The following is a 27,604-nucleotide window of genomic DNA, read 5'->3' on the forward strand; positions in this document are numbered from 1 at the left end:
AGAGAACCAGACACCCTGAGCTCATCACAGAAGGTGGAATACAATTGTCTCTAACATAGATTGGTCATGAGGCATGTTGGGCAATGGGGACAGCATAGATCCAGTCTACTAAACTTATTTCTTTAGAGAATTTCACCTGCTGCATTAGGAACTCATCTTTATAGGGCTCAGTATGCACAACTTTCCATCTTAACTATCTAAAAAGAAACAAGGTGCAACTCATCTGGAGGCTCTGATTTAACTGACTGCAAAAGTAAGTTTTCTGTGAACTCCCCATGGCAGTGGAACTCTACAAAGATCTCTGATTTGGCTCCATGTGACCACATCCTCAACAGCCATTTTGCAGTGATCAGGTTATAGTTTAAACTTCTATAGGCTCCCAAGATTCTTAGTGCCCAAAGGCTTTCCACTGTCCAACCCCTAATGAAAGAAATCAGACTATGGAGTTTACTAAAATAGGGTGTACTAATATACTAAGACCAAGACTTTCTTAACACTGGTGACAGTTCTCAATTCCCAGATTTATTCCTACCTCCCTTTTCTTCCCCTTATAGCCCTGAGGTCAGCAGAGTCTAACATATTTTCCAGTGAAACCTCTGGGTCCTTGTCCCCATTACCATCATTGTCCCCTTTTCATTCTGGTGTTCTGTCCATTAGCTGTCCAGTGCCTTCAGACAACAGCCCTTAAAAACTCTGGCCACAGTTGCTGAATAAGCACAGACAGTTTGCTTTCATTTTCCTTCTGCTGATGATCAAGATTTTTTTTTTTACCTTTTAATATTTTTCCCAATTCACACAAAAATAATTTTTGACATTTGTTTTTTACAAAATTTTGAGTTTCAAATTCTCCCCTTTCCTTCCTCCCCTTCCTGAGAATGCATGTAATTTGATATAGGTTATACATGTGCAATCATGCAAAATATATTTCCATATTAGTCATGTTGTGAAAGAAAACACATACAAAAAACAACAAAAAAAGTAAAACATGGTATGCTTCAGTCTGCATTCAGACTCCATCAGTTCTTTCTCTGGAGGTGGATAGCATTTTTCATCATAAGTCCTTCAGAATTGTCTTAGATCTTTATGCTACTGAGAATAGCTAAATCATTCATAGTTGATCATTGTGTAGTATTGCTGTTACTGTATACACTGTTGTCCTGGATCTGCTCACTCCATTTTGCATCAGTTCATGCAAGTCTTTTCAGATTTTTCTGAAAGCATCCTGCTCATTATTTTTTATAACACAATGGTATTCCATCATAATCATATACCACAATTTGTTCAGCCATTCCCCCACTGATAGGCATCCCTTCAATTTCCATTTCTTTCCATCACAAAAAGAGCTGCTATAAATATTTTTGTACATATAGGTCCTTCTCCTTTTTTTTAATCTCTTTGGGATACAGACCTGGTAGTGATCCAAATTTTTTTAAGACCATTAACAATTATCAGAAAATGGTTCCTCTCATGTAAGCACATGCAAGACTAGCCACATCAAATCACTGAAGACTCTTTCTCTGCCCCAATAGGAAAGCTCAACCCCAGCAGCTACAGAACAGTGATTGTAATGAGGCAATCCTTTCACCTGAGTCTGGCTTTCCTCTGCATCATCTTTCCCTGACTTCAACCATGAGAATCACGAGTCCATTGTGATCCATACCTATTGCCAATTGTTGTAAGCCAGGAATGACTGAGGTTGGTCTGGAGGTTCTAGTTCAAGATCACAACAAAATAAAATGTTTGTAGATCATCTAACAGTTAATAAAAGGACATTTATTTAGCCATAGTTTAGAAAGGATATTCAGCAAGGATATAGTATTGGTTCAGGTAGATATATTCCCCCCAGAGGTATATTGACTCATAAAGCATTGGAACAACCATCAAGTCTAAAGGGCACTGAGTCCTCATTGGCTGACCTTCTTACAATCCAGGTTACCATCAGATAGCCAAGTAATTGACTCAGATTCTAGTCCTCTAGATCAATCAAGTATAGCTTTCCCTTTTAGGGAAAAGATAGATCAACTTACATTGCAGAGTATAATAGATCTTACCCCTACCACAATTTAGTGATTTGGGAGGTATAGTTTTAACTTGTTTTCCACTTCACAGTTCCAACAACTGTCCTTCCACGACCCTTCAAATACTTGCCATTTTCCTTTTTTGTCATCTTTGCCAATCTGAAGGGTGTAAGGTGGAACCTCAGAGTTGTTTTTAATTGCATCTCTCTTTTCTTAGCAAATTAGAACATCTCCAGGTTGCTAATATCTTGCATTTCTTTATTTGAAAATCTGCTGTTGGTATCCTTTGATTATTAATCCTTGATTAATGGGGTTGCCCACTTTTTATACATAAGCCTACAGAAAAAAAATAGATAATCTCAATTCATTAATTAACAGGCATGGTAGTGTAATATATAATCTATCCACCAGTTAAAACTATATTCAAGCTACCAGCCAATCAGAGCCTATCTGGGCCTCCCTTTGCAGAATTCTGAAGTGTGGTCACTGCCCACCAGAGGGCGCTCAGCCTTCAAGCTCTTGGCCTACTCCCTTTCCACCATCCCTACCTCAACGCTGCTTCTAGTTGGTGCCTTGGTGATTCTTGGCTGGGGAATTTTCTGTTCTTGGTCAATGCTCAACGATTCACAAGCAATTAGCTTTTCTGTACCTTTATTACGCAGTCAAGTAAAAAAAAGAAAAGAAATTGCCCAACATTCTGCTCTCACAGAGTCCTTTCCCACCCCCACCCCTTTGTCTCCAAACCTCCTCCTAGTTGCCCTCCTGTTTCTTTTGGATGCCTGGGAATCAGTACCACCTGACTTTCTCTCATAGACAATAGAAAGGACTAATCAAGTAGTAATTACCGGGGACCTCTCTTGGGGTCATGGACTACAAGCCCAGGAAAGCAGGACAAGAAAAAGAAGGAAGGAGGCCTGGAAGTTCCAAATGACCTCCCAACTTCTCATCACCTGCTGAAGTTTTCAGAATCTGCTCTGGTACTCAATACTGTCTGGACTCATCTCCATGGACACTAGTTCCCACTCATCTGCTTTGGCTCCCATGCCATTCCTAGTCTCCATCCTCCACCTTTGTAACAGACAGAAGTCACTCAGAAGACTAAGATCTCCCAGTCTGACTACCATCTTTTTTCCTGCCCCAAATTGCTGCTGGGCAGTCTCTTTAAAGCTACAGGGATGTGGTCTCAGGACCTGAGGTGGTTCCTCAAAGTCACCTAGAAGCCAGTTTTCTCTGCTTCACCCCACAGCAGTCACGTATTTCCATTCCCTTTCCTGATGAGAAAAGAAGAGTCCAAATCTCAGGAGCAAAGAAGAAGAAAGATGAAAGCATCCGCAATAACAGCTCTGTCTTCTGGAGTCCTCCCTACTCTAGATCAAGCAATAACTCTTATGTTACTCCCCAAGGGGCTGGAAAATGGCAACAGTCAGAGAGACATGACTCCTAATGAGTAGGAAGGAGGGCCATTGTGTCATTGAAGAGCAAACAAGGGATTCTGATAGAAGGGTCATCTGGCTTGGGCCCATGGACACCTACCATGGGCACCTTCTAGGTACAAATGAAATATGGACACTATAAAACTGTGAGCACCCAACTATTCAAGCCACATTCTTTATTGGAACTAAATAAAGAGTAAAATGACAATGCTTTAGATTCTTACATATGGATCCTTAGGCCCCTTCAAATAAGGAACCATTGGTCTAGATAAGCTAAGCCCCAGCAGCTTTGGTGGTATAGTTAATAAAGAATCAAGAAATTCCATTATCTCCTCAAATTCAAGGCATTCAAATCACATAGGAAGCGCTCAAAAAATATTGAATGAATAAATGAATGAATGATTGAACATCTAAGAAGTTCCTTCTTACATCCAGCTCCCATATACATTCCCTTTCACTCAGGACTGTACCCTGCTCCACTCCACCCCTACAGACTCTACCCTTCAGACTTACCCACAAAATTGACAGCTTAGGGTAGAGGGAAATGACTTACCTCTTTGCTTGTGACTGGCCAGCCCTGAGCAAATACTGAGTATGTAGAAACCCTCCCAAGTGAGCTGCACGTTCAGTTTCCTCCTGGTCCGTGGGAGGGGCCCAATTATTGTGCATTTGGGTGGTTAGTTTAGTGGGGTGTGGGCAAAGAAAGTAAATGTTGACTATTCTTTTCTCCCAGTTTTCTAAATAAGGAGAAATACATCTCTCCCATCGTGCCCTGGTTGTCCCTCCCCCAAAGTCTTAACTTCCCTTCTCTAACTCCTGAAAGGACAGACTGAAAAGGCAGTGAGGGAGGAGAATGAATGACAGATTCAAGGGAAAACAAAAAACAAAAGCTCCCTTGTTCACACCTCTCTACTATAGAAGAGAAGGAAGAACCAGCACAAAGGAGGAGAGTCAAGTTAGGAATTTGCCCCACAGGTTTGGAATGCAAAGGAGTGAATGAGGTCATAGGATCCTAGATTTAAAGATGGATTGAGATCAGAGGGGTCATTTAATCTAACCTCCTCATTTTTACAGATAAGGAAACTGAGGCTCTCAGAAGCAAACTGACTTGCACAAGTAGGTGATGACCCAGGCAGGATAACTGGAGCCAAATTGTGGGCAGCACACAACACAGGATGCTAGTGACAGAGTTCTGTTTCCAAATCTTCTCTGTCTGTATTAGAACTGCAAGACTGGACTGTTAATATGTAGGGCCTAGGAAGACCCACTCCATCCAGCTTCCAGACACATCATATTCTCACATCTATCAATGTTACATCTAACAATGTCACATCTATATGTTATAGATGGCATAGTAAGTCTATTTGTTTACTGGGAGAGTAGGGAGGAGTGGCCCACAATGGTAAATAATTGGCAGAAGCAGGGAGGAACCTAATAAGTTTTTTATGGAGACAGGTCTGGAGGCCAATTTGGAGACCTGTGTCCACAAAGCCTGGCCAATTGGTCTTCCAACAAAACCTTTTTAAAATGCAAATACTGCTAGGAGGAGTCATGCTTTAAAAGTTACAATCTAAAACCTTAAAATGAGTTGACTTAATGGAGGTGGCAGGTCAGGTTAGAGATGGGAGGGAAGTGATTAGAAGAATTTTTAGAGATAGTTTCACCCAGAGTGTTTCACCTAGACTCACCTAGAGCACCTACTCAAGGGAGGCTGCCCACTGCCCCAAGCAGAACTTAGTGATAGCCGATCACATCTGTAGCCAATCACCAGCCACCATTCCCACGCAGCCAGTCACTCCTGTCCCAAGACCTAAACCCCTGATCTCTGTTCCAATCACACATTACAGAAAAACCTCAGAAAGACATCAGAAACACCACTTGACTCCAGTACTGGCCTACCCGCGATACAAACACAAACACGCCCAGACAGATAAATGGGATCCAAATTCTACAATTATTTAAAAATTTAAAAGTAAGAATAAATTCTGTAGACATCAATAAGCATAAAAACTAGTTGGTTCTGGTCAAAAAATGGAGAAGCAGAGTCAGTGAAATGGACCAGGAAGTCACAGAACTGCACCTACTAACCCCAAGCTCATTAAATGCAAGAACATATATTACTTGGGAAAGAACTCCCTATTCTACAAGAACTGCTAGGAAAACTGGAAAGCAGTTTAGTGGAACTCTTATACCATATACGACAATAAACTAAAAATGGATACTCAGTCTGAACATAAAAGGTTGCAGAATTTTAAAAAAATGCAATTATCCCTTCCACATCGCAACCTTCCCCATTGAGTTTTCGCTATATCAATAGTCAGCATCAAAAATTAATGGGAATTTTGGGGAGTTTTGTGGAAGCTGAAAATGACACAGAAAAACTTTCGAAATTCAGAAATGCATAAAATGTATGGATAGTATTGTATAATATCAACATATTTTTATCTTTTCATACTGTAAACACCCCATAAAAGAAAAAAAAAATTTTAGGCTTCTTCTATGGTATAATGGGAGGGCCAAAAACTTTTAGGTGGATTTTTCAGATTGGAGGGGTGCCAGGCCCCTAGCCCCCATCCATGTGGAAGGGATAACTGTAAAAGAGAGTTCCTTCAGGTACCCTTCAAAGCTACAGCCAGGAGAAAACTCTTTTAAGGAAACAAGGGATAAAGGAAATCATAAAAGACAATGTAGAGCATTTTGATCATGTGATATTAAAAGGTTTTCCCAAAGAAAATCTACTATGATAAGATGGGAAGTGTGAAGTGGGGCAAAACTTCACATCAAATATTAATGTGAAGGGATTGATATACAAGAGGAGACAGAGACATAGAGATAGAGATAGAGATGATATGTATAGTCCAAAGCTAAGTGAAGAAAGCAGAACCGGGAAAACAGTATACACAATGGCAACAACGTAAATGGAAAAAAACCATCAACAAACCCTGAACACTGTGTGTTTAAGTCCAACACGAAGAAGAAACAAGAAAATACAAGTTCCTGCTCTGCTATGCAGAGATGAGAGGACCACAGATATGGAATATTTATGTTTCAGACCCGGATGCTTCAGTTCTGCTGAACTACTTCTTTCCCTGTAATTTTAATTCTTTGTTACAAGGGATGGCTTTCTGGATATTCGAAAGGAGAGGTATGTTGAGAAGCAAAGGTGCTGTGAAGACAAAAGACATTTCTTTTTCATTTCTTCCCAAATGGGGATAATGGAAAGGAAAGGCTACAGGCAAGGTATTAGTAATATTTAAGGAGGTTAAAATTCTTTCACTGGGAGAGTCAAGGAAGGTTTTTTGTAGCAGGTGTAACCGAGGTTGGAGCAAGTAGGTGAAGTGGTAAATAGAGTAGAAAGTTTATTTTCCCGAGATCAAATCGGACCTCAGACACTAACTAGCTGTAAGACCCTGGGCAAGTCACTTAACCCTGTTGGGGTTAAGTGGGGTTAATAAAAGGAATGCCTTCCCACTGACAAACGGCCAAACAAGCTATAGCATAGAAGGGCAATGGATTATTATGGCTCCAGAAGAAACAACATATCTGAGGAACACAGAGAAAACTGAGAAACCTTGCACAGAGTTTATAGAATAAAGAAAACAACCAAAAACGTATATGTGTATGTATGTATGTGTATATGTACAATATGTAATACACTATCTATGTCATGGTTGTGCATATATACATGCATATAAATACCATTATGAATGTGAAAGCCAGACTAAAAGGTTGCAAAAGTCAGACAGACCGCAACAAACAGCAGTGCATAAGATACGAGTCCTTCCTTTGGAAGCTGACTGACTGCCAGGAGTGAATGTTAGATACCATATTCAGTCAATTATGTTTAACAGTTTTTCTTTGTTACAAGGAAGGGTTCAATGAGAGGAGGAGAGGGGAATTATAGAAATAATTGTGATTTTTTTTTTTAAAAGGGCATCCACTTTTTAAAATGGGCTAAAAATAAGCTTATTCAGGCAGGGGTGCAGGGGGTGTGCTAAAAGTTTTGATCAGGTCAGCTAAGATGAGAGCCTGTAGATGGTCTGGAAGTGGAGGATGAGCCAGGAGGATGTAAGATACTACAGTGATAAAACTGATAGGATTTGGCAACTCATTGGCCATGTAGGGTCCAGTTAAGAGTCAAATCAATATGGTTCTTCCCAGCTTACAAGCCTAGAGGGGACCTGGGATAATGGTGGTGCCATCAACAGAAAAACAAGGGAGGGGGAGAGGGAGGTAGCAGGATATCCAGTAGAGATAGCCAACAGTCAGAAATAAAAGATGGAAGGTATGAGGAAAGCTTGGGGGTGGAGATATACACAGTCTTAAATACATAAGACGAGCACACAGGCAGATACACAGTGCAAACAATCTCCTTTCCACAACGGCCCCCTCCATACAGAGGGTACAAGTCTCTAAATGGGGAGAAGGGAGAGTGAGTGTGTTGGTGTATGACTGAGTGAGTAGAGAGTCACTAAAATCAGTCCTGTCAAGTGACACTGGATCCACCTTTCTAGAGATCCAGCCCCTTTCCCAGACTCTGTTACTGCCTGTATGGCCCAGGTGCTTGAAGCACAGGACTGAGGAGGCCAGGGTGACAAGTTCAGTCCCCAAGAGAGGTCAGACAGCTTTGTAGGAAAACTCTACTCTCCAGGGCCCGAACTGATGGCAGTTGATTTACAAAGGAATGAGATTGCAAAAGAATTGTCTGAGGGTCACAAAGGAGCCCAGTGAGAAAGACAGCATAGAATGCAAACTACTTCCCACATGAGAGGGGAGAAAATTCAAGCGTGTACATGACCTCATAAGAGGATGTCTCAGTAGCACCATTTTCTTTTTTTTTAATAATTACATATAAAAACAACTTTTACATGTTTTTTCATAGTTTTTTTTAATTTTGAGTTCTAAATTCTCTCCCAAGGTGACAAGCAATTTATATAGATTGTACACATGCAGACATGCAAAACATATTTCCATATTAATCGTGTTCGAAAGAACACAAATCAAGTTTTTCCCTTTTGTTCTGATTCTTCTTTCACAACACGACTAATGTGGAAATATGTTTAATATGATTGTGTATTACATTGCTTGCCATCTTGTGGAAAGGAGAGGGGAGAGAGAGGGAGAAAAAAATTTGAAACTCAAAATCTTATAAAAGTGAATGCTGAAAACTATCTTTACATGTAATTGCAACAAAAAAAATCAAATACTATTAAATGAGGAAGGGGGGAGAACACAGACAAAAAAGAATGAAAATAAAGTAAAAAATAGTATGCTTCAGTCTGCATTCAGGTTCCATCAGTTTTTTCTCTGGAGGTGGACAGCATTGTAAGTCCTTTGAAACTGTCTTGGATCTTTGTATTGTTGAGAATAGCAAAGTTAATCACAGCTGATCATTGTACAATACTGTTGTTACTATGTATCGTGTTCTCCTGATTCTGCTCACTTTATTTTGCATCAGTTCATGTAAATCTTTCCAGGCTTTTCTAAACGCATCCTGCTCAGTCATTTCTTATATAGCACAATAGCATTCCATCTCAACCGTATACCACAACTTGTTCAGTCATTCCTCAATGAATGGAATTCCCTCAATTTCTAATTCTTTGCCACCACTAAAAGAGTTGCAATTAATATTTTTTGCACATTTTGGTCCTTTTCTTTTTTTAAAAAAAATCTATATGGGATACAGACCTTGTAGGGGGATTTCCTGGGTCAAATGGTATACACAGATTTATAGCCCTTTGGCATAGCTCCAAATTTCTCTCCAGAATGATTGGATCAGTTCACAACTCCATCAACAATGCATTAGTTTCCTGATTTTCCCACATCACTCCAGTATTTACCATTTTCCATTTCTGCCATATTAACCAATCTGATAACTGTGAGGTGGTATTTCAGAGTTGTTTTAATTTATATTTCTCTAATCCATAGCATTTTACAGCATTTTTTTTCACATCACTATGGATAGTTTTGATTTCTTCATCTGAAAACTGCCTGTTCTTTTTTATTTGACCATTTATCAATTGGGGAATGATTTACATTCCTATAAATTTGACTCCATTCTCTATATATTTGAGAAATGGGGCATTTATCAGAGATACTTGCCATAAAAAAAAAAAAACCATTTCCCAGCTTTCTGCTTTCCTTCTAATCTTGGCTGCATTGGTTTTGTTTGTGCAAAACTTTTTGAATTTGATATAATCAAAATAGTAGCATCATTTTCCCATACCAAGGTCAATTTAACATCTCAGGAGAGCTAGGTCATTGATTCACCCCAGACAGAAAAGCTGATTCCCAAGGAAAATGAATGATTGATCTTAAGAAGTGAGCAACTCCACTGAAGACTCACAACTTGTGTGGGAAGGCAGCTAGGTAGTGCAGTGTAAGAAACACTGACTGGACTTGAAGTCAGAAAGACCCCAAGCTCAAATCCTGACTGATACTTATTAGCTATGTGACTCTGGGCAAATTCCTTAACCTCTCTCAATCTCAGTGTTTCATGTATAAAATGGGAATGACAATAATAGCATCTACTTTATAGAATTGTGATCAAATGAGTTAACATATATAAAGTTCTTTGTAATCCTTAAAATAGGGCAGTTAGGTGGTGAAGTGGATAGAGTGGTGGACCTGGGGTCAGGAAAACTCATCTTGAGTTCAAATCTGACCTCAGACATTTACTGTGTGACCCTAGGCAAGTCATTTAACCTTGTTTGCCTTAGTTTCTTCCTCTGTAAAATAAGCCAAAGAAGGAAATGGCAAACCACTCCAAATGGAGTCATGAAAAGTCAGACACAACTGTCTGAACAAAACAATCTTTAAAATACTATGTCAATGCTATCAATATTATTAGAAAGTTGGATGGGGTCCTGCCTTGCATAAGTAACCTTAAGGATCATAATTTGTCACTGAATCATAGGATGTCAGAGCTAGAAAAGCCTTTACAAGTTAAAAGTTTAAAACGTCAACCATTTACTGAGGTCCAGAGGGAGGAAGTAATTGGACCAGTGTCACTCAGCTAATGACAAAGCTTTTATTTAAATCCATATCTTAATACTAAATCCAGTGTTCTTTCCATTATTGTGATCATGATGCTGGTGGTAATGGAGGTACCCCAACCTAAGTGGGATGAGGAAGGATGCTCTTAAGTCCATATATATCTTCCAAACCCCATAAACTGCCTTCTCCTTCACTAACCTCACCCCCCACCAAAGGAAACAGCACGGATTAGGTTTGAAATGGGGAATTGCTTTTATTTCTGAAAACACAAATTGTTTCAAGGATATTGGCAAGAGCAAGGAACCCAGGCAAGGCAAAATAGAAGGTACGACTGGGACCTGTAAAGCAGGTCTTTTCAATTTCTTCCCCCACCTCTAGTCTTCCCTTGGGTGTCTTGGAGATTCTTAGGAGTACAAGAAAGAGGTGGGCTGTGAGGATCTAAGATGACCTCTCACTTGGACAGAACATCTGATGATTCAGACACCAGCTTCCCATCTCGGGTCTCGATCTTCTTTACCACCACAGCCTTACTGACTTGGCTGTAAGAGGGGGAACCAGAGACAGAAGTAGCCTGGAAGGAGCTCAGTCCATAGCCAAGGCCAGGACTGGTGAGACCTCCATAGGCAGTGCTGAAGCCACCTGAAAAAAAAGGTGCCCAAATTACTATACTGCTGATTCCCTTTCTCAGCTCCACATCTCACACCCATGTCTCCCTTCCATCTCCCAGAGCATTTCCTATTCCTATCCCTCCCTTCCTGATGTCTATGTACAGTTATATCTGTTCAATCCTAGCTCTCGCCTTATTACTATGTACCAGGTACTGTCCAGTTAACTGGTAACTAACCAGTAGCAGGGCTCCTGTCTCCTGAGATTTCTTTGGATCCCCATGACTTAAAGCAATGCCTAGCACACAGTAAGCAGTTAACAAATGCCTGACTGACTGACCCTTACTGCAAAGAGTGGATTTAAATAACAATAATCCATTAGCCTTAATAAATACTTGTTGATTTGGTGGCTTGACCCCTGCTTCAGACTTTCACCCACCCACTTTCAACCCTAAAAGTGTCAGAATTCCCAGGACAATTATATTATAAGTTCTTAGAGTGGAAGGACTGTTTTGCCTTTCTTTGTACTCCCAGCCCATATCACAGTGCATGGAATATAACAGGCACTCAATAAATGCTTGTTGACTTGACTGACTTGACAACAGCTAAAATGGAATAAGGCAGGGGTAAAGGAGAGGGGCTCAGAGTTGGCAAGCATGGGTTGTGGGTACCAGTGCTCCTGGCAAACAACCTCCTGAACCTAGAGTTGAAAGTCAAACCCCCTGAATTCTAGAACTTTTGAGAGTCTCCCCTATACCTAACACATCATCCTAGAGAAGGATTCCTGGACATCTCTGCACCCATACCGTTTCTTCCCAGAGACTTTTACCTGAGTAGTCTCTACTGGTGGTCTTGGTGTGAATGCTCATGTTGTGCATCCCAGACTCGAGTCTATCCAAAGAACAGATAGGGTTAGCATGGAGGGGTACCTGGCCACTTCCCTACTGACCTTCTTCATGAGAACTCCCCCACTTATGTTTAAAGCAACACTTCTTAAACTGAGTTGTGATGTTTGGCAACAGTAAAAGTTTTCCAAATGCACAATAACCAAAAATCAATTAAAAATCAAACGTGTAATGAATTCAAGTATTTCTAGCAGTGCATCCTGCAGCTTCACTGCAGTCTTGGTTCTGAACACAAAGCATGCATACTTAGCACTGTGCATGTCCTCAGGCCATGTAAAGCCTGCTGAAGTGAAAAGGGGTCAAGATTGGAAAAAAATTTAAGACACCCTGGTCTAAAGGACCACTATCACTAAGGGGGAGTTATCAGAGTGGTCTCCCCACAGCTAGTCCCCATACCTACCTGCTCTCCTCTCCCTCCAGCAGCTTCCTGTAGGTGGCAATCTCAATGTCTAGGGCCAACTTGACATTCATTAGCTCCTGGTACTCCCGCAGCTGGCGGGCCTTGTCTTGCTTGGCCCTCTGCAGGGCAGCTTCCAGCTCAGACAGCTTGGCCTGGGCATCTTTGATGGCCAGGTCCCCACGCTGCTCCGCATCAGTGATGGCGGCTTCAAGGGAGGCCCTCTGTGGAAGTCCAAATTGGTGAGCCAAGGCGAGGACCAGGAATTCTTTTCTTCCCTCCCTCAACTTCTCCTCCCATCATCTGCCCCAGACTAGTAGGACCAGGGAAGCCCAGGTGAGGCACTGAAAATTTGTGCAAAGAAAGTTTCCACTGGACTATTGCTTTCCCTTTCAAATAAGATAATATTTGTAAAAAGCTTATCACAATGTCTGGGTACATCGTAGGTTCTTAATAAATACTTGTGTCCTCTCCTTCCCTTTCCCCCCACCAAATGAAAGTTCTAGAAGATGGTGAGATTCATAAAGTTTGATCCCTTTCCTCATCACCCCACCCGATGCTAATTTAACTACCCCGCTGTCCCATCTGATCCTAATCATGTCCCGGGACTTCCTGGATCAGATACATCACTTCAACCCCACTTCCAATCTCCCTTTTAACTTGAAGATTCTCTCCAAATGGCAGCACAACTTTGCTCCTCTTCTATGACCTTCTCTATTGTTTCTTAAATCAATGCTCCCAACCTCAATCCTTTTCTCATGTCTCTAGCACTACTGTCCAGATGCTTGGGCAGCCTCCCCGATCAGGCTGGAAGTTCTCCATCTCCTCCTCCTTCTGGATCTCCCCTGACCGCTGATCCTGCACTCACATCTGTGTATCTAACACCTCCTTCCCCATGTCCAAAGGTGAGGAATGGTAGCTACGAGGGCAAGTTAGAAAAGAGTCCTCCGCCACTCATTCACCTGGCCTTTGAGTGCGTCAATCTCGGCCTGAAGCCTGTGGATATTCCTGGTCATCTCTGAGATCTCCGTCTTGGTGTGGCGAAGGTCATCTCCATGTTTCCCAGCCAGGTGCTTCAGTTCCTCATACTAGAGGAGAAAGAGAGATGAGTAAGGCTGCCCTTTACAGATTCCCAAAGTCACAGAAGACCCCTTGACCTCCCTGGCTCACTCTTAGATATAACTCAAATCCCAGCTGCACCTCACTGCAAGTGGCTTCCTTCTGAGAACACCTTCCATTTGCAAATGAGATAATGTTTGTGAAGTGCTTAGAACAATGTCTGGCACACAGTAGCATTTAAAAAATGCTTGTTATTTGTGGGCACGCACACACACGCGCGCACACACACGCGCGCACACACACACGCGCATACACACACATACACACTGCCTTCCTTCTTCACCTTAAAACTTTGATATATCATGTATGTACATCTTTTTCCATGTGAGCATGTTTTTGACTTTCTTCCTACCCTCAGTGCCTGGCACATAGTAGGCACTTAACACTGCTTGTTCATTGACTGACCCTTATGGCAGGAGTGGGTTTAAATAGCATAATAAACCACTTACATTTCTGCAGTGTTTTAAGGTTTACTGATGCCTTCTCCCACAATAACCCTATGCAGGAGATCATGCAACCTATTTTGCTCAGGAAACTGAGGACCACAGAGACAAAGTGGCTGACCCTAGGGTCATACAGCTTATAAGTATCCTAGGTGGATACTCTTTTCATTACATGGAAAAAAGCAGCTCTTTTAAGTGCTGGCCTTGCAACTGGGGGTAGAACAGAAAGTTTCCCTTCCCTCAATGTCTATCTCTTTACTCACCTTGATCTGGTACATGGTCTCAGCCTCAGCCCGGCTGCGGTTGGCAATCTCCTCATACTGGGCTCGGACATCAGCAATAATGCCATCCAGGTCCAAGGAGCGGTTATTGTCCATAGACAGGATCACAGAGGTGTCTGAAATCTGGGACTGCATTTCTTTTATCTCCTAGGGTGAAGGGGAGGAAAAGAGTAAGATGCTGTCAACATTCTCCTCCCAGATCCACCCCAGAATTACTATAGTCCTGTTGTATAGGAGAATGTCCATAGAAGACATTCCCAGTAGACCCTGGGAAAGGGAGAGAGGCTAGTCAAGAAAGAATGAATAGTTTTAGAGTTGAGGTGTGACAGGAAAAGTCTCTACAGAGGGAAAGGGATAGTTGAAAAATTAAGAATATCAGGTAGAGACCAAAGAAACCAGGCCAAAGATGAAACACTAAAGGGAAAAATCAACCCTTTGGCTCACTTATCAGTACTTCTCATCTATAGGTATATGGCTTGGGAAATGGGAAGGTGGGGAGGTGGGATGGATTGAGAAGAATGCTGCCTGTCTCCTAAGGGGGTAATTCTCATCCAACAAAGGAAAGAACATGAAGACATACATATTACCACTCCACCAGTACCCAATGACTTACTTCTTCATATAGGTGCCTGAGGAAGTTAATCTCATCAGTCAGACCTTCCAGGCGGGACTCCAGTTCCACCTTGTTCATATAGGCTTCATCCACATCCTGGAAGGAAGGGAAGCCTGAGCCACTAAGCCAGAGACTTCATCCCATCATCAGCCACCACCTCCCACTGGGAACAATAAGCCATCCTCACCCCTCCCCTCCCCTACCCCTCCTTCTACCTGAGGATGGATGTCTTTCCTCCTCTAAAGTACTACTCCCAACTTTTCAGCACATTCTTTGTAGGAAGTGTTCTCCACCTACCTCTGCCCCCTACCCAAGCTTTTGGCTTTCCCAATAGGCATCCTCATCTCCCCCTTCCATAACTGATGTCTGGAGTTCTGTCTAGCTACAACTAGTTCCCTTTCACCAGAAGCACTGAGGCAAGAACACTTGTTAGGAATTCAAAATCAGATATTAATTTCAATTAACTGACCCCTAATAGCCCTTGTCCAACTCTGGTTCTAGTTCTGTTCCAGTCTGTTTCTTAATATATTTGCCTCTCATTTTCTGTGTCTTGCACATAGAAATATTTGTTGAATGAATTAATAAATGCACATGGATAGATGGAAGATGTATGGATGCCTTACCTCCCTTATCACACTAGGAGATCCTGGAGTAGAAGACCTAGTCTCATCCTCCTTTGAGATCCCCAAAACAAGAGACTATAATGAAGGGACCCTTGGGACTAGGGTATAGACAGACTATGAGTGTCTTTTCTTCCTGCCCTATCCCCCAGCCTTCTTCCTCCATATGAAGCCCTGTTTGAGAAGCATAAGGTGGGGATAGGAAGGCACACCTCTGAAGGTGTCTCACACATATATGTGTGTGCACACACTCACAGTGCATGTTCCATAGGCACCACTCTCACCTTCTTAATGAGAACAAACTCATTCTCCCTTTCTGTCCGCTTATTGATCTCATCCTCATACCTGTTGGGAGAAGGTGGTATTGGGATCACAGAGTTGAACTGGTCTACAGGGAAGAGACAAGTTGCATTCATGGGGGGAGAAGGGAAGGGTTAACAGGGTCACTTGTCCCTCTGTCCTATACTCCCCTCTGAATCACCTCCACATTCGATCACTGGTCAGATTTGGGGTCAGAGGTCAGGAGTATTACTCCAAGAAAAAAGGGGGGGGGGAAGATAGGTGAGATGGGTCAGACTGCATGCAGGAGGGAAATTTTAGGCAAGATTTTTAGAGGCACTGAGGAAAGAGTACTGAGTATCATCAGAATAAGGGAAGTTCAGGAGCCCAAATGACCTCTTGAAGGAGAATTTTGCCCCCTAAAAGTTGGGAAAAACTCTTCTGCCCAACTCCAAATTCCTTAGGCAGTGCATGTGTTTGAGAGACCCAGGATATAGGGAACTTGAGATAGTGAGAGCACCCTCACCCTCGCCTCTGAATCCAGAAGGTCCCTCTTAGCCCTTACTTTTTTTTGAAATCTTCCACAAGACCCTGCATGTTGCCCAGCTCCACCTCCAGCTTCAATTTCTCCTGCCCCATGGAGTCCAGCTGCCTTCGAAGATTGTTAATATACTTCTCAAACAAGCCATCCAGGTTGCTCTGGGATGTTTTCTGCTGCTGGAGGAGGCTCCATTTGGTCTCTAGCATCTTATTCTGCTGTTCTAGGAAGCGTACCTGGATTGGGAATGAAAAGAGGTGGTTGAACCACATTCACCAGAAACAAGTGATTAAGCAAAAGTGAGAGAAAGGCAATCTCCCCAGGAGGGAAATTCCTCACCTCCCACATAGTATACACTGTCAAACTCTGTTGATATATTAGTTAGGTTTGCTGAACTGCTGTTTCTTTCATTCTTTCTTTTTTCTTTCTTATTTTCTGCTACAGGGTTTAGGGAGGGTGAGGAGAGAGGGATCTATTCAGAAATGAAAGTAATGAAAAAATAAAAACTATCCACTATTTTTGTGACTGGGGGGCAGGGCTGGGGATCCACTACTCCTAAGCAGTTAAAGAGCGGCCTGATGAGCCATGTCAAACTTTTATCCTTGGCCTTGTTTGCCATCTATTCGAAGGCTAGAAAAATGAAGGAAAAAAGGAAAATGTCAGCATCCAAGGTTTGTCAAGTTGTCCTACACTCAAACAGTAAACTCTCAACGCTCGTTCTGGAATGAGCAAGTAGAAATGGAATCAGGACATCGTGACTCCAGCCCTGACTCAGTCAGTCGCTAACTAACAGCAAAGAGGACCTTGTGTAAATTAGTTTCCCTCTCTGAGCCTCATCTCACTCATCTTTAAAATAAGAATAATATCTATGGTTCCTTCCAGTATTTGCCCTGTCATTTAATATCTGTTTTATCCTCTATTTCTCATGCAGGGATGACATCCTGCATGGTGTAGCAGAAAGAATGCTAGGTTCAAACAGCACCCAACTTTCTGTAAAGTAAAGAAATTAGGGGATTCTAAGGTCCCTTCTGGCTCTAAATCTACAATTGTATGGCAAGAGGTAAAGAAAGTTACCTCTAATCTAACTCTTTTATCTGATTCTTTCCGTTCGCCTACAAAGCCCAATGAGGGAAGTCCCTCAGGCCTCCACAGGCAATTTGCATTCCCTTCCTTGCATATTATTGTGTAAGGTAGCAAAGTGTAGGCATATTGCCCAACTAACTAGATGGTGAGCTAAACTTTGCATCTTGTCCACCTGATAAAAGAAGCTGTTCAACAAATGTTTCTTGAATTTCAAAAAATCCAGGAGTCTCTAATTCTAGTTGGTGAGTAAGACTTCTCTGTTCTGTTCCCAAATGTATCTTTAGACCCAAAGGCAGGATGCCATAATGGCTTTCGGCAAATCAAGAGAGATTATAAAGTAATATTTACTAGAGAACAGATGGGTAGGGGAGAAGCAGTAAAAGATGGCGCAAGTGGGGCAGGGAACTCATGAGAAGGGGTTATGAGTTACTCTTTGGATTCTTTACCTCCCAATTTTCCCCAGACTCTGTAGTTTTAGGGAAAGATAGGGACAGAAAATGATGGGAGTCTCTGGGAATGTCGGATGAACCAGATATGTGGACTTAGGTACCACATGGTATCTAGAAATTGCTGTTTTCTCCCCACCTCTAGTCAGCTGAGGCTGTCTCTAGTACCTTAAGTATAACTGTGGATACATAATTCCATAAACTCATGTGGGATAAGACACACATACACACACCCCCCTCCTTTTTGCATAATGCCACCTAGGACAGAATCAGCAGGAAAGACATCAATCCACAAACCCTCAGGGACCCAGGAACCTCTGACACTGACAAAACCTGGCCTGGAATTAGGGAAAGGGGCCCAAAGTAGGGCCCAAACCTAATTGAGGGGGTGGAGATACAGGGGCGTGGGAGTGCAGAGAAAGACATCAAAAGGAGGAAGAGATACTGGCTTACATTTTATCACAAAGTCATAAACCCTGGAAAAATAATGGGTACTAAAATCAAGTATGTCTGGCCCACCCTTAGACTTTGAATCCCGGATGTGGGTTTGGGGGAGGGAGGGGGTACCCACACCCTATTTGGGCTCCGAGCCAAGTGGGCAGTCAGAGTGTGGTTCATTGTTCATGGGCTATCTGAGGAGGGGCATGAGACCCAAAAAGGGCCACAGTGATGTAGACTAGGAGAGAACTGTGGTCTTGGGTCAGAAGATATGACCCCAATACTAGGGCCTTGACTTAGAACAAGTCACCTACACCAAATTAAGAGTCTCTGCTTCTTCACCTATAAAAGAAAGAGGCTGGAAGAGCTAGATTGCTAAAATCCTAGAAAGCTGAGTCTCTCAAATCTAAAATTCCAGCTTTAAATCCTATGACCTTAATCAGCATGTCAGACTGAAGAGGGAAGAGACCGTGCCTAGAATGGAAGGTTATCTAAGACAAGAAGACATATATCTTTTTGGGAGCTCCTGAGGACAAAGTTAGGACCCTTCTCTCTAAGTTCTCAATAAAGACTGATTTAATTTGTGCCACCTATTGAAACCCCACTACCCCCCCCCCCCAAATTTTGGATAAGAATCCAGTATAGGAAAGCTAGCAAGAATTGTAGAGGTTTTTCCACTCTTTTCTCACTTCATCTCACCATATAGCTCTGGGGACAGCCCTCTGGCCCAAAATCTTTAAGACAGCCAGCCCCAACGTACAGCCTTGGGACCGAGAGCTTTATTCCTAGTTTAGCAACTCCAGGAGGAAGTAAGGGGCAAGAGTCTAAAGCTATGCAAATTCCTCTCCTCGTAGCCACCTCCGCTGGATTCCTCTCTCCCCTCCACCTCCATACACACCATCCCTTCCCCCAACCAAAGAACATTGGATCAGTGACTCATTTGGAGGTGAGGGCGGTGCCAGGGGAAGGGGGAGGGGGCATAGTGTTCTGCCAGGATTATAAGGCAGTGCCCACCACTCAAGGAAGTTCAGGAAACTGAGTGCCCACCAGAGGAGTGGGAAGAGGCTGAAAGAGATAGGCACAAGTAAGGAGAGGGAGATCTTGGGGCACAAACATCCATCCCATCTGGAAGCCAGCCCCTAAGGGTTAGTAAACTCCAGTTGAGAGTCCTGGATGCTTCCAAAGCATCAAGTTTACACACACCCATAATTACCAGGACTGAGCTTCTTCTCCCAAAACTCACCTTGTCAATGAAGGACGCGAACTTGTTGTTCAGGCTCTTGATCTGCTCCTTCTCTTGGGTCCTCACGGCCTGGATGCTGGGGTCCAGTTCCAGCTTCAGGGGATTCAGGAGACTTTGATTGACGGAGACCTCCGTGATCCCACCGACCCCGCTGCTGCCCCCGAAGCCCATACCATAGCCTGGCCCGAAGCCGAACCCCGGTCGGAAGGAACCCCGAGAGAAGGAGGATGAGCTGATTCGGGAGCTGGGGCCACTGGAGTAGGAGCGGCTGCTAAAACTCCGAGGGATGGAGGAAGAGACCTTCACGGTCTGGCGAGTGGTAGTTGACCTGATAGACATGGTAAGGACGAGAAGGACAGACACCAAGACCCAAGAAAGGGAAGCTGCTCATAGAGAATATGGAAGGGAAACTCCCAGAGCTAGCTTTATACGACCTGACCCTGCCCCAGGGAGGGTGAGGGAGGGAGGAGAATGGAGAAGAGACTCTGCACCTGAGTGGTTGGGGCCCCTGGAGGGGCTGAGCTTAACCTGACACCTACCTCCTCGGCTGGAACTCAGGTGGGGGCAGCAGAGAGCCAAGCTTTGGGGCTAGGGAAGGGACCCGAGGGGCTGAATTATTCCCCCTAGACATCCTGGGATTCAGAAAAATAAGACTCAGAAACTGACCCTAGAGGCCAGGCCAAGCCACACACCCCTCCCATTTCCCAGATGGAGGAAACTGAGGCCAAGAGAGGTGAAAGAGATTTGCCCAAGGTTGCACAAATAGCTAGTGATGGAGCAGTGATTAGAACCCAGGTGTCTTAATTCACATATCTTTTCCACTACAGTGTGTGAGTGGGGTAACTACACCATGCTATCTTCCAGAGGAGAATTCTGAGCACAACCCTCACTCTAAAATAAACAGGGAAAATCAGGAAGCCTACTCCCCTTCCCTTCTCCCCTTCTCTCCCCTCTGTTCCCTTTCCCTCTTCAATCTCTTCTTTTCATGGACTGAGATGAAGGGTGGATTTTATGGAACAAGAAATTAGGATCATAGAATTAGATCTGGAACAGACCTTAGAGATCATCAAATCCATTTTTATAAGGGAAGAGATTAACACACAGTATTCACATATTCCAATATTCACACAGGTAGTAAAATATCCAAACCCACTGCTCTTTCCAGTACAGTCTGCTATCATGGTGAATGGGGAGGAAACCAGGCAGCTGGGTTAAGTTGGTATGCACATACATCCAATGGCACCAAGCTAGGGGGCAGGGTATCAGAGTTTCAGAACTGGGACTACTATTTGGTGGTCAGGCACCCCTTGCCCCATCACCAAGACCATTTTTTCCCCTATGTTTGCAAGATCCAAAAAGACAGAAATTCCTTTTTTCCTTAGGTCTCATTTCTGTTTCCAGGACCCAAGAGATACTAGAGAAAGCTAAGTGAGGCTTAAACAGAGAGGACGTGCAAGGCAGATGTAGAGGAGTTCAGCCCTGGGGGAAACAGGGACAGGAATCTCCCAGGGGAAAGAAGGGCAGGAGTTGCCCTCTCAGGCCCGGGTAGCTTAGCCTGTCCTTATATTTCTTTGAGGATTGATCCCCATACATCAAAGACAGAACTGAGGCAATGACATGGACAGAAGGCCAAGAGTCCTAAGCTGCTTACTTTCTCCCCTGCTGTTCTCGCTGGTCCCAGTTTCAACTAGAGAAAAGAGGAGAAGTTTCTTACACCTGTATCCCTGAACCCATTATCAGAGATGAGTCAACTGGGCAGGTTGGAGCAAGACAGACACCTGCCAGTGGAGATGGCAAAGGGCTTAGCTCCCCTAGGCTGGGCTAAACTGGGTTTGGTTGGGTTGGGCTTAAGTTGAGGAGGGCAAGAAATTTGATTCCTTAGGGTAAGAATTCTAGAAGTCATTATCAAGGGTGAGGCTCTATTTCATAATAGTAACTATTGAGTAAGGACAGAGGAAAGGAGAATTCTCCACTAGAAAATGGAACAGAATTTTAGATCTGGATCTGAATCAAACTCATTTTACAGTTGAGTAAAATAAAACTCAGAAGAGAAGTAACATGCCCAAGGTCATACAGTTATTGAGTGGCAGAATGAGGATTAGAACCCAGGTCTTGTCAACTTTAGCCCACTTTGTACTTTGTGCATGGACAAAGGCATTCTCTCCCTGATTCCTGACCAGAGCCCTCCACGAGGGGTTCCTGTTTTGGCCTCTCTAAAAAGATCAAACCATCCCAAGTCATAGGAAGATCCCAGTTATGACCCCTTTAAACTGGAAATTCATTCACCTGGCCCTACAAATTACTGGGTCCCTCCCAAGTGAGGGTAGTGAATATGCTTCGCATGCCCACACCCAGTACAGCAGAAGAATAAGAATATTCTTTTTCCACCCACATTGAGAACAGGAGGGAGTGGGCATTGGGCCAGATCTGGGTAAGAAGCCGGAAGTATGGAGGAGCTGGTCAGACAGGTAGGGCAGCTGTGTGGGTGGGAAGAAAGGGAGAGAGGCTATAGTCTGGAACCCCAGGACAGTTAACCATTTCTCCCATATTGTGATCTACAGAGGTCCCTGCAGAGAAAGTGAGATTAGAAAAGAAGATGGCCCCTACTCAAAGTCTTGCCCTTTGCCAACCCCAGTTTGGGAGTTCAGAGACAAATACCTGCATTTGCTTCTGCACAGTACTCTCTGTCTCTGTCTCTCTGTGTCTCCGTCTCTCTCTCTCTATCTCTCTATCTCTCTCTCTGTCTCTGTCTCTGTCTCTCTGTCTCTCAGGTCTTATTGGTGGAATGAATGGTGGGGAGAGGAGAACCATATAAATAGAACATAATGAACCCCAGTGAAGGAATGAACCTGGGGCTTTTCCACATGGCTTTGCTCCCTTAGTCAAGGAATGAGGCCACCCATCCAGGCAGGGGACTGGCAACCTCCAGAGAGAGGCAGGAGAACTAAAACACGTTTATTTGCACATTGTGTCTCATATATAGTTTCGTTCCCTCCCCATTCCCTCATGCTCTCTGCCCTAGTACCCCACTGACCTTCTCCTCCCACCTCACCTCAAATGTAGCTGTAGGAGCAGATAAGGGCCCTGAAGAAGGGAAAGTGACCTTGGTGGAGGCTTCAAAGTCTGAATTGGAACCTGGCTTATAAAGATCATCCTAACATCATAGATTTGAAGTTGGAAGGGACCTTCAAGACCATATAATCAACCCTTCATTTTACAGATGAAGAAACTAAGGCTCCCAAAAGTGAGGTCATCCAGGTAGAGGTGGCAAACCTAGGTCACCAATAAGATCATGATGGGAGCCAGAAGGAACCTGAGAGGGGAGGGGGAAGGGAATAATAGTTTATACGATGCTTCTTGTATGCAAGGCTCTGTGCTAAATGCTTTTTACAACTTCTGTCTCATTTGATCCTCATGACAACCCTGTAAGGTAGTTGTTATTGTTATCCCTATCTTATAACTGAGGAAAATGAGGCAAATAGAGCTGAAATGACTTACTGATCACACAACCAGGCTGGGTCTCAGGTCGAATTTGAACTCAGGTCTTCCTGACTCCAGACTCAGCACTCTGTCTTTGCAGCCTCTCAGAGCTGCCTCTTAGAGAGCATCTAAGCCAACTCCCTCATTATACAAATGAGGAAACTGAGGCCCACAGAGATAAGGACACTTGCCACAAAGTTACAGAGGTGGCTCTTAGAAGCCCTGACTCCATCTCACAGGTGTGCATTTGGTTCCTCTGGCAAAATTCCCCTCTCTTGAATGCGAGGAAGGCTCTATGTGAAAGGCCCTGGGCAAGAGGGTTGTGGAGAAACAGGAGAGCCCCCATTTGGGAGTTAGAAGGACAGAAGAGACAAAGGACAAGAAAATTGGGAGGGTCAGACAGGTAGATAGTTCCTTTTAAGGTTCTCTGTCGGTCTCTGTGGGCTGCGCTGGGCAGGCTAAGTCTGAAAAGGGTGGAAGAACAAAAGGGAAAATACTTTGAAATGGTTGGCTACAGAAGAGCCAACCTTCTTTCCTAGGTGGCTTGGCTGGGGGGGAGGGGGGTTCAGGGAGGGAGGGGTGGGGGGGAAGGGAAGAAGGAGAACATGGGGGTTGGTAATCAGCGTGACAGGTCCAGCCCCAAAGCCTGGAAGCTCTGGAACACCTCAGGAGCATTGCTTAGGGCATATGGAAGATAAAGATGGCATGTAAAGTCCTTGACAGTCTGCATCCAGACTAGCCTTCCAGACTTATTACATTCCTCCTCTTCACACACACACCCTGCCCTTTCCAGCCAAACTGCCACATTTGGTGTTCCCTAAACTTGCCTTCCATTTCTCAGTTCTATGACTCTCTCCCATGCCTGGAATTCAGTTCCTCCATGACACTCTGTCTCCTTGTATGTACCTTGGCACTGGCCGAACATCCCCCACACCTGCAATGTTCTCCTTCTTCTTAGACCTCTTAGAATCTCTGGTGAAATCCCACCTTCTGCAAGAGGCCTCCCCCTCTAGGATTCCCTCCCATCTTCTCTGTATATATCATATAGGCACCCAGTTATTTACGTATCACTTCCCCCTTTAGGTTGTGAGCTCCTTGGGGGCAAAGATACAGCATTTATATAGACACTATACTAAATGCTTTATAGTTATTAAGTTATTAGATCCTTGCCACAACCCAGGGATGATAGATACTACTATTTGTTATCTTCATTCTACAGACGGGGGAACTGAGGTAAACAGAGGTTAAGTGACTTGCCTAGTGTCATGCAGCTAGTAAGTGAGGCCGAGCAACTCTGTTGGAGTGTACTGCCTGTCTTCTGCTGTTCTATGTATCCTCAGCACCAGTCCACAGCAAGCACTTTATAAAATAATAGCAAAATAAAATTGACTGACTGATTAGAATCCTTCACTTCCTTTAAGGCTAGCTCAAGTACCACTTTCCCTAGGAACATTATTCCTCATCCTCATAGTTATTAGATCTTTTCAACTATGTCAGATTTTTTTTTTAATTTTTGGACCAGACTTAAGGAACCCCTCTTTAACAATGCAGATCAGCATGAAGGGTGCTGAAAAATTGAATGACTTTTCCAAGGTCACACAGTTTGGATGTGTCCAAGGCAGGACTTGAACCCAGGGCTTCCTTCTTCAGAGGCCAGCTCTACTCATTTCTCAAATTGGCAGCACATGTACTAAACTTGGAACAATACAGAGATTAACTTGGCCCCTGAGCAAGGTGTAAATTCGTGAAGCATTCCATATTTTTGTTCTGACTCCTAACCTCCCTGGTTTCCTTTAAGTCCCAAATAAAATCTCACCTTCTACAGGAAGTTCCTTCCCCAACCCCTCTTAATTCTAGTGCCTTCCTTCTCTTAATTATTTCCTATTTATCTTGTATACAGCTAATTTTGTATATATTTGTTTTCATCTTATCTCAAGGAGATTGTGAGGGGGTTGTCTTTTCCTTTTTTTTTTATCCTTAGCACTTACCACAATGCCTGACTGTAGCAGAAGCTTAATAAAAGTTAATGGATTGATTATTTAATTATCTATGTAAATGAGACCAGTATTGTCAGCTCTTGGAGGATTTCTGGCTAGCTTTCCTTTAGCTCTTTGATCAGGACCTTAATAAGTGCTCATTGAATTGAATCTAATGATGATGATACAGAGCTTTTATTCCACATTTCTGTGGGGCTGGCCTGAGTGAGGGATTTGAATTCCCAGTACCTAGCAGAATGCCTGGCATATAGTAAGCTTTTAATAAATACTTGTTGATTGAAAAAAAAGGCAGACAGGACAAACACACATGTGAGTCAAATATATTGGTGAGATTATGTACAAACAAAGGTCTAAGGGGAGGAGGAGAAATGGAGATGAGAAGACTGGAATAGGAGTCATATTTAACTGAGAAAGGAAGATCAAGGAATTTCCCATTAGGATCACCATTCTATCAGTCATTCAGGAAAGCCTTCCTACAGAAGATTCTGCAGTGTAGATGATCCCATGTCCCTTATGTCAAACCAGGACCACATCCACTGTCCCTATACATCTAATTAAAGTTCTTCTCACCTTCCTTATCCCTTTTCCACCTCTGAACCCTTCCCATTTTACATCACATGCTTAAAATATTGTCTTCCTCTACCTTTTTTACACTCCTAAGCTGTCTTCTTAAGCACACCTCCTGAAACCTAGTACCCTCCTCAGTCCCAGTTGTAGACACTGGACTACAGAGGGAAGAAAGCTGAGTTCAATTGCCTATTCTACCACAAACAAGTTACCTCAGTTTCCCTTTTCATAAAAGGAGTAGATCTAGTTACTTACTGAGTGATTTGGGGCAAGTCACAGAATCACAGAATCTCATAACTGAAAGAGTTCTCAGAGTTCATCTGTGCCAAACAACTCTTGATCAGCAGCCCCTTTATAACATTTAACATGGACCAAGGGCCTCCTACCCAAAAGACACTGAACTGGGGAACTGGGGAACTAAGAAAAATGTCACAAGTCTTTTGGGAGCTTATAGCCAAATAGAGGTTGTGACAGGAGGAGGCCATGAGATAGAAAAAGTGCTCTAGGAAAATCTGAGGAGGGAAAACACCTTCATTTGGAAGGATGAGGGGAGGCTTTCTAGAAGAGGTGGCTTCTTAGAGCAGCCTTAAAGAAAAACAGGGGATTTTAATAGGTGAAGATAAGGCCAGAATGCTTTCCAGAAACAGAGAGTGACTTGTACAAATATAAAAACATAAGGGATACAAAGTCCAGATCTAGGTATAACTAGTAGGTAAGTTTGTCTGGAATGGAGAACATGAGAACGCGAGTAATGTGAAACCAGGCTGGAAAGTTAGGTTGTGGCTAGTGTAGAGGGGTGTGTGTATATGTGTGTATATGTGTACATACACATACACACATACATATGTGCATATATACACATACATATATGTGTATACATAACTTCTCAATTATATGTAAAAAAAATTTTTAACATTCTTTTTTTTAAATTTTGAGTTCCAAATTCTCTCTTTCATTTCCTCCCCTCTCCCTGAGAAGGCAAGCAATTTGACATAGGGTATACGTGGGCAATTATGCAAAACATATTTTTAGGGTATACATGTGTAATCATGCAAAACACATTTCCATATTGTCCATGTTGCAAAAGAAAACACAGATGCCCACAAAAAAAAGAAAAATAAAATTTTAAAATGTTTGCTTCAATCTGCATTCAGACTCCTTCAGTTCTTTCTCTGGAAGTGGATAGTATTTTTCATCATAAGTCCTTTGGAATTGCCTTGGGTCACTATTGCTGAGGATAACTAAGTCATTCACAGTTGATCATCATTACAATATTGTTGGCACGGTGTACAATGTTCTTCTGGTTGTGCTTACTTCACTTTACGTCAGCTCATATAAGTCTTCCCAGGTTTTTTCTGAAATCATCCTGCTCATCATTTTTTATGGCACGATAGTATTCTATCACAATCATATACCACAATTTGTTCAGCTTGTTCATCAGTCTTTTGTTCAGCTATTTCCCAATTGATGGGCATCCCCTCAATTTCTAATTCTTTGCCACCACAAAAAGAATTTTGAGGGTTTTAAAGTGCCAGGTTGAGGCATTTGTATTTTATTCTATACACAGCAGAGAGCCGCTAAATGGTTTTTAGTAAGGTTGTGAAATAATCACTGACAAATGATCAGATACCCATCACAGACCTCCAGTGATGGAGAACTCATCACCCCCACTGAAGCAATTCATTCCACTTCTGGACAAATCTAATTATTAGGAATTTTTTTCCTTATGTCAAACTTAAATCTGCTTCTCTGAAAACTCCATCTATGGCTTTTATTTCTGCCTTGATCAGCAGAACATAATAAACCAAAATTTTAACCAAATAGAAATTTAAAATTACCGTTTGATAAGCTCAAGATTTCCAAATTAAGCATTTCAACTCTCTGGACCTCAATTTCTTCACCTACAAAATGAGAGGATTTGATTAGATTATTTCTAAGGTCCCTCCTAAATCTAGGTGGCTCAGAGCAGATGTGTCAAACTGGTAGCCAGCCCAGATTAAAATATAATTGGAAAATGTTTAACAAAATGAATAAAAATACAATCCAACAGACGTCATTTTAATTTTTAGTTTTCTAAGTCAATGTGTGCCTTCAGAAGATCCA

General features: G+C 42.9%; 2 protein-coding genes and 1 pseudogene across 2 annotated transcripts in view; 1 reads left to right on the plus strand and 2 right to left on the minus strand.

The window, feature by feature from the left end:
* The window catches only part of KRT78 (keratin 78), a 59,461-nt gene extending 55,267 nt beyond the window's left edge, over window positions 1-4,194 (minus strand). Inside the window, exon 1 of the mRNA XM_072654763.1 lies at window positions 4,005-4,194. The gene's annotated coding sequence lies outside the window, so the exon portion shown is untranslated. The remainder of the gene's footprint in view (window positions 1-4,004) is intronic.
* A 6,481-nt stretch (window positions 4,195-10,675) lies between these two features.
* KRT8 (keratin 8) lies at window positions 10,676-20,013 on the minus strand. The gene is made up of 9 exons (XM_072654765.1): window positions 19,458-20,013; window positions 16,275-16,483; window positions 15,715-15,775; window positions 14,811-14,906; window positions 14,180-14,344; window positions 13,317-13,442; window positions 12,358-12,578; window positions 11,882-11,943; window positions 10,676-11,086 (listed from the first exon to the last, which is right to left on the minus strand). Exons 1-9 carry the CDS (start codon window positions 19,794-19,796, stop codon window positions 10,899-10,901), a joined length of 1,467 nt encoding a protein of 488 aa, XP_072510866.1. The 5' UTR covers window positions 19,797-20,013; the 3' UTR covers window positions 10,676-10,898.
* A 4,590-nt stretch (window positions 20,014-24,603) lies between these two features.
* On the plus strand, window positions 24,604-24,701 carry LOC140497903 (U6 spliceosomal RNA; annotated as a pseudogene).
* Window positions 24,702-27,604: the final 2,903 nt, after the last annotated feature.

Source organism: Notamacropus eugenii, chromosome 3, assembly GCF_028372415.1.
Source record: "Notamacropus eugenii isolate mMacEug1 chromosome 3, mMacEug1.pri_v2, whole genome shotgun sequence".
Taxonomy (NCBI): domain Eukaryota; kingdom Metazoa; phylum Chordata; class Mammalia; order Diprotodontia; family Macropodidae; genus Notamacropus; species Notamacropus eugenii.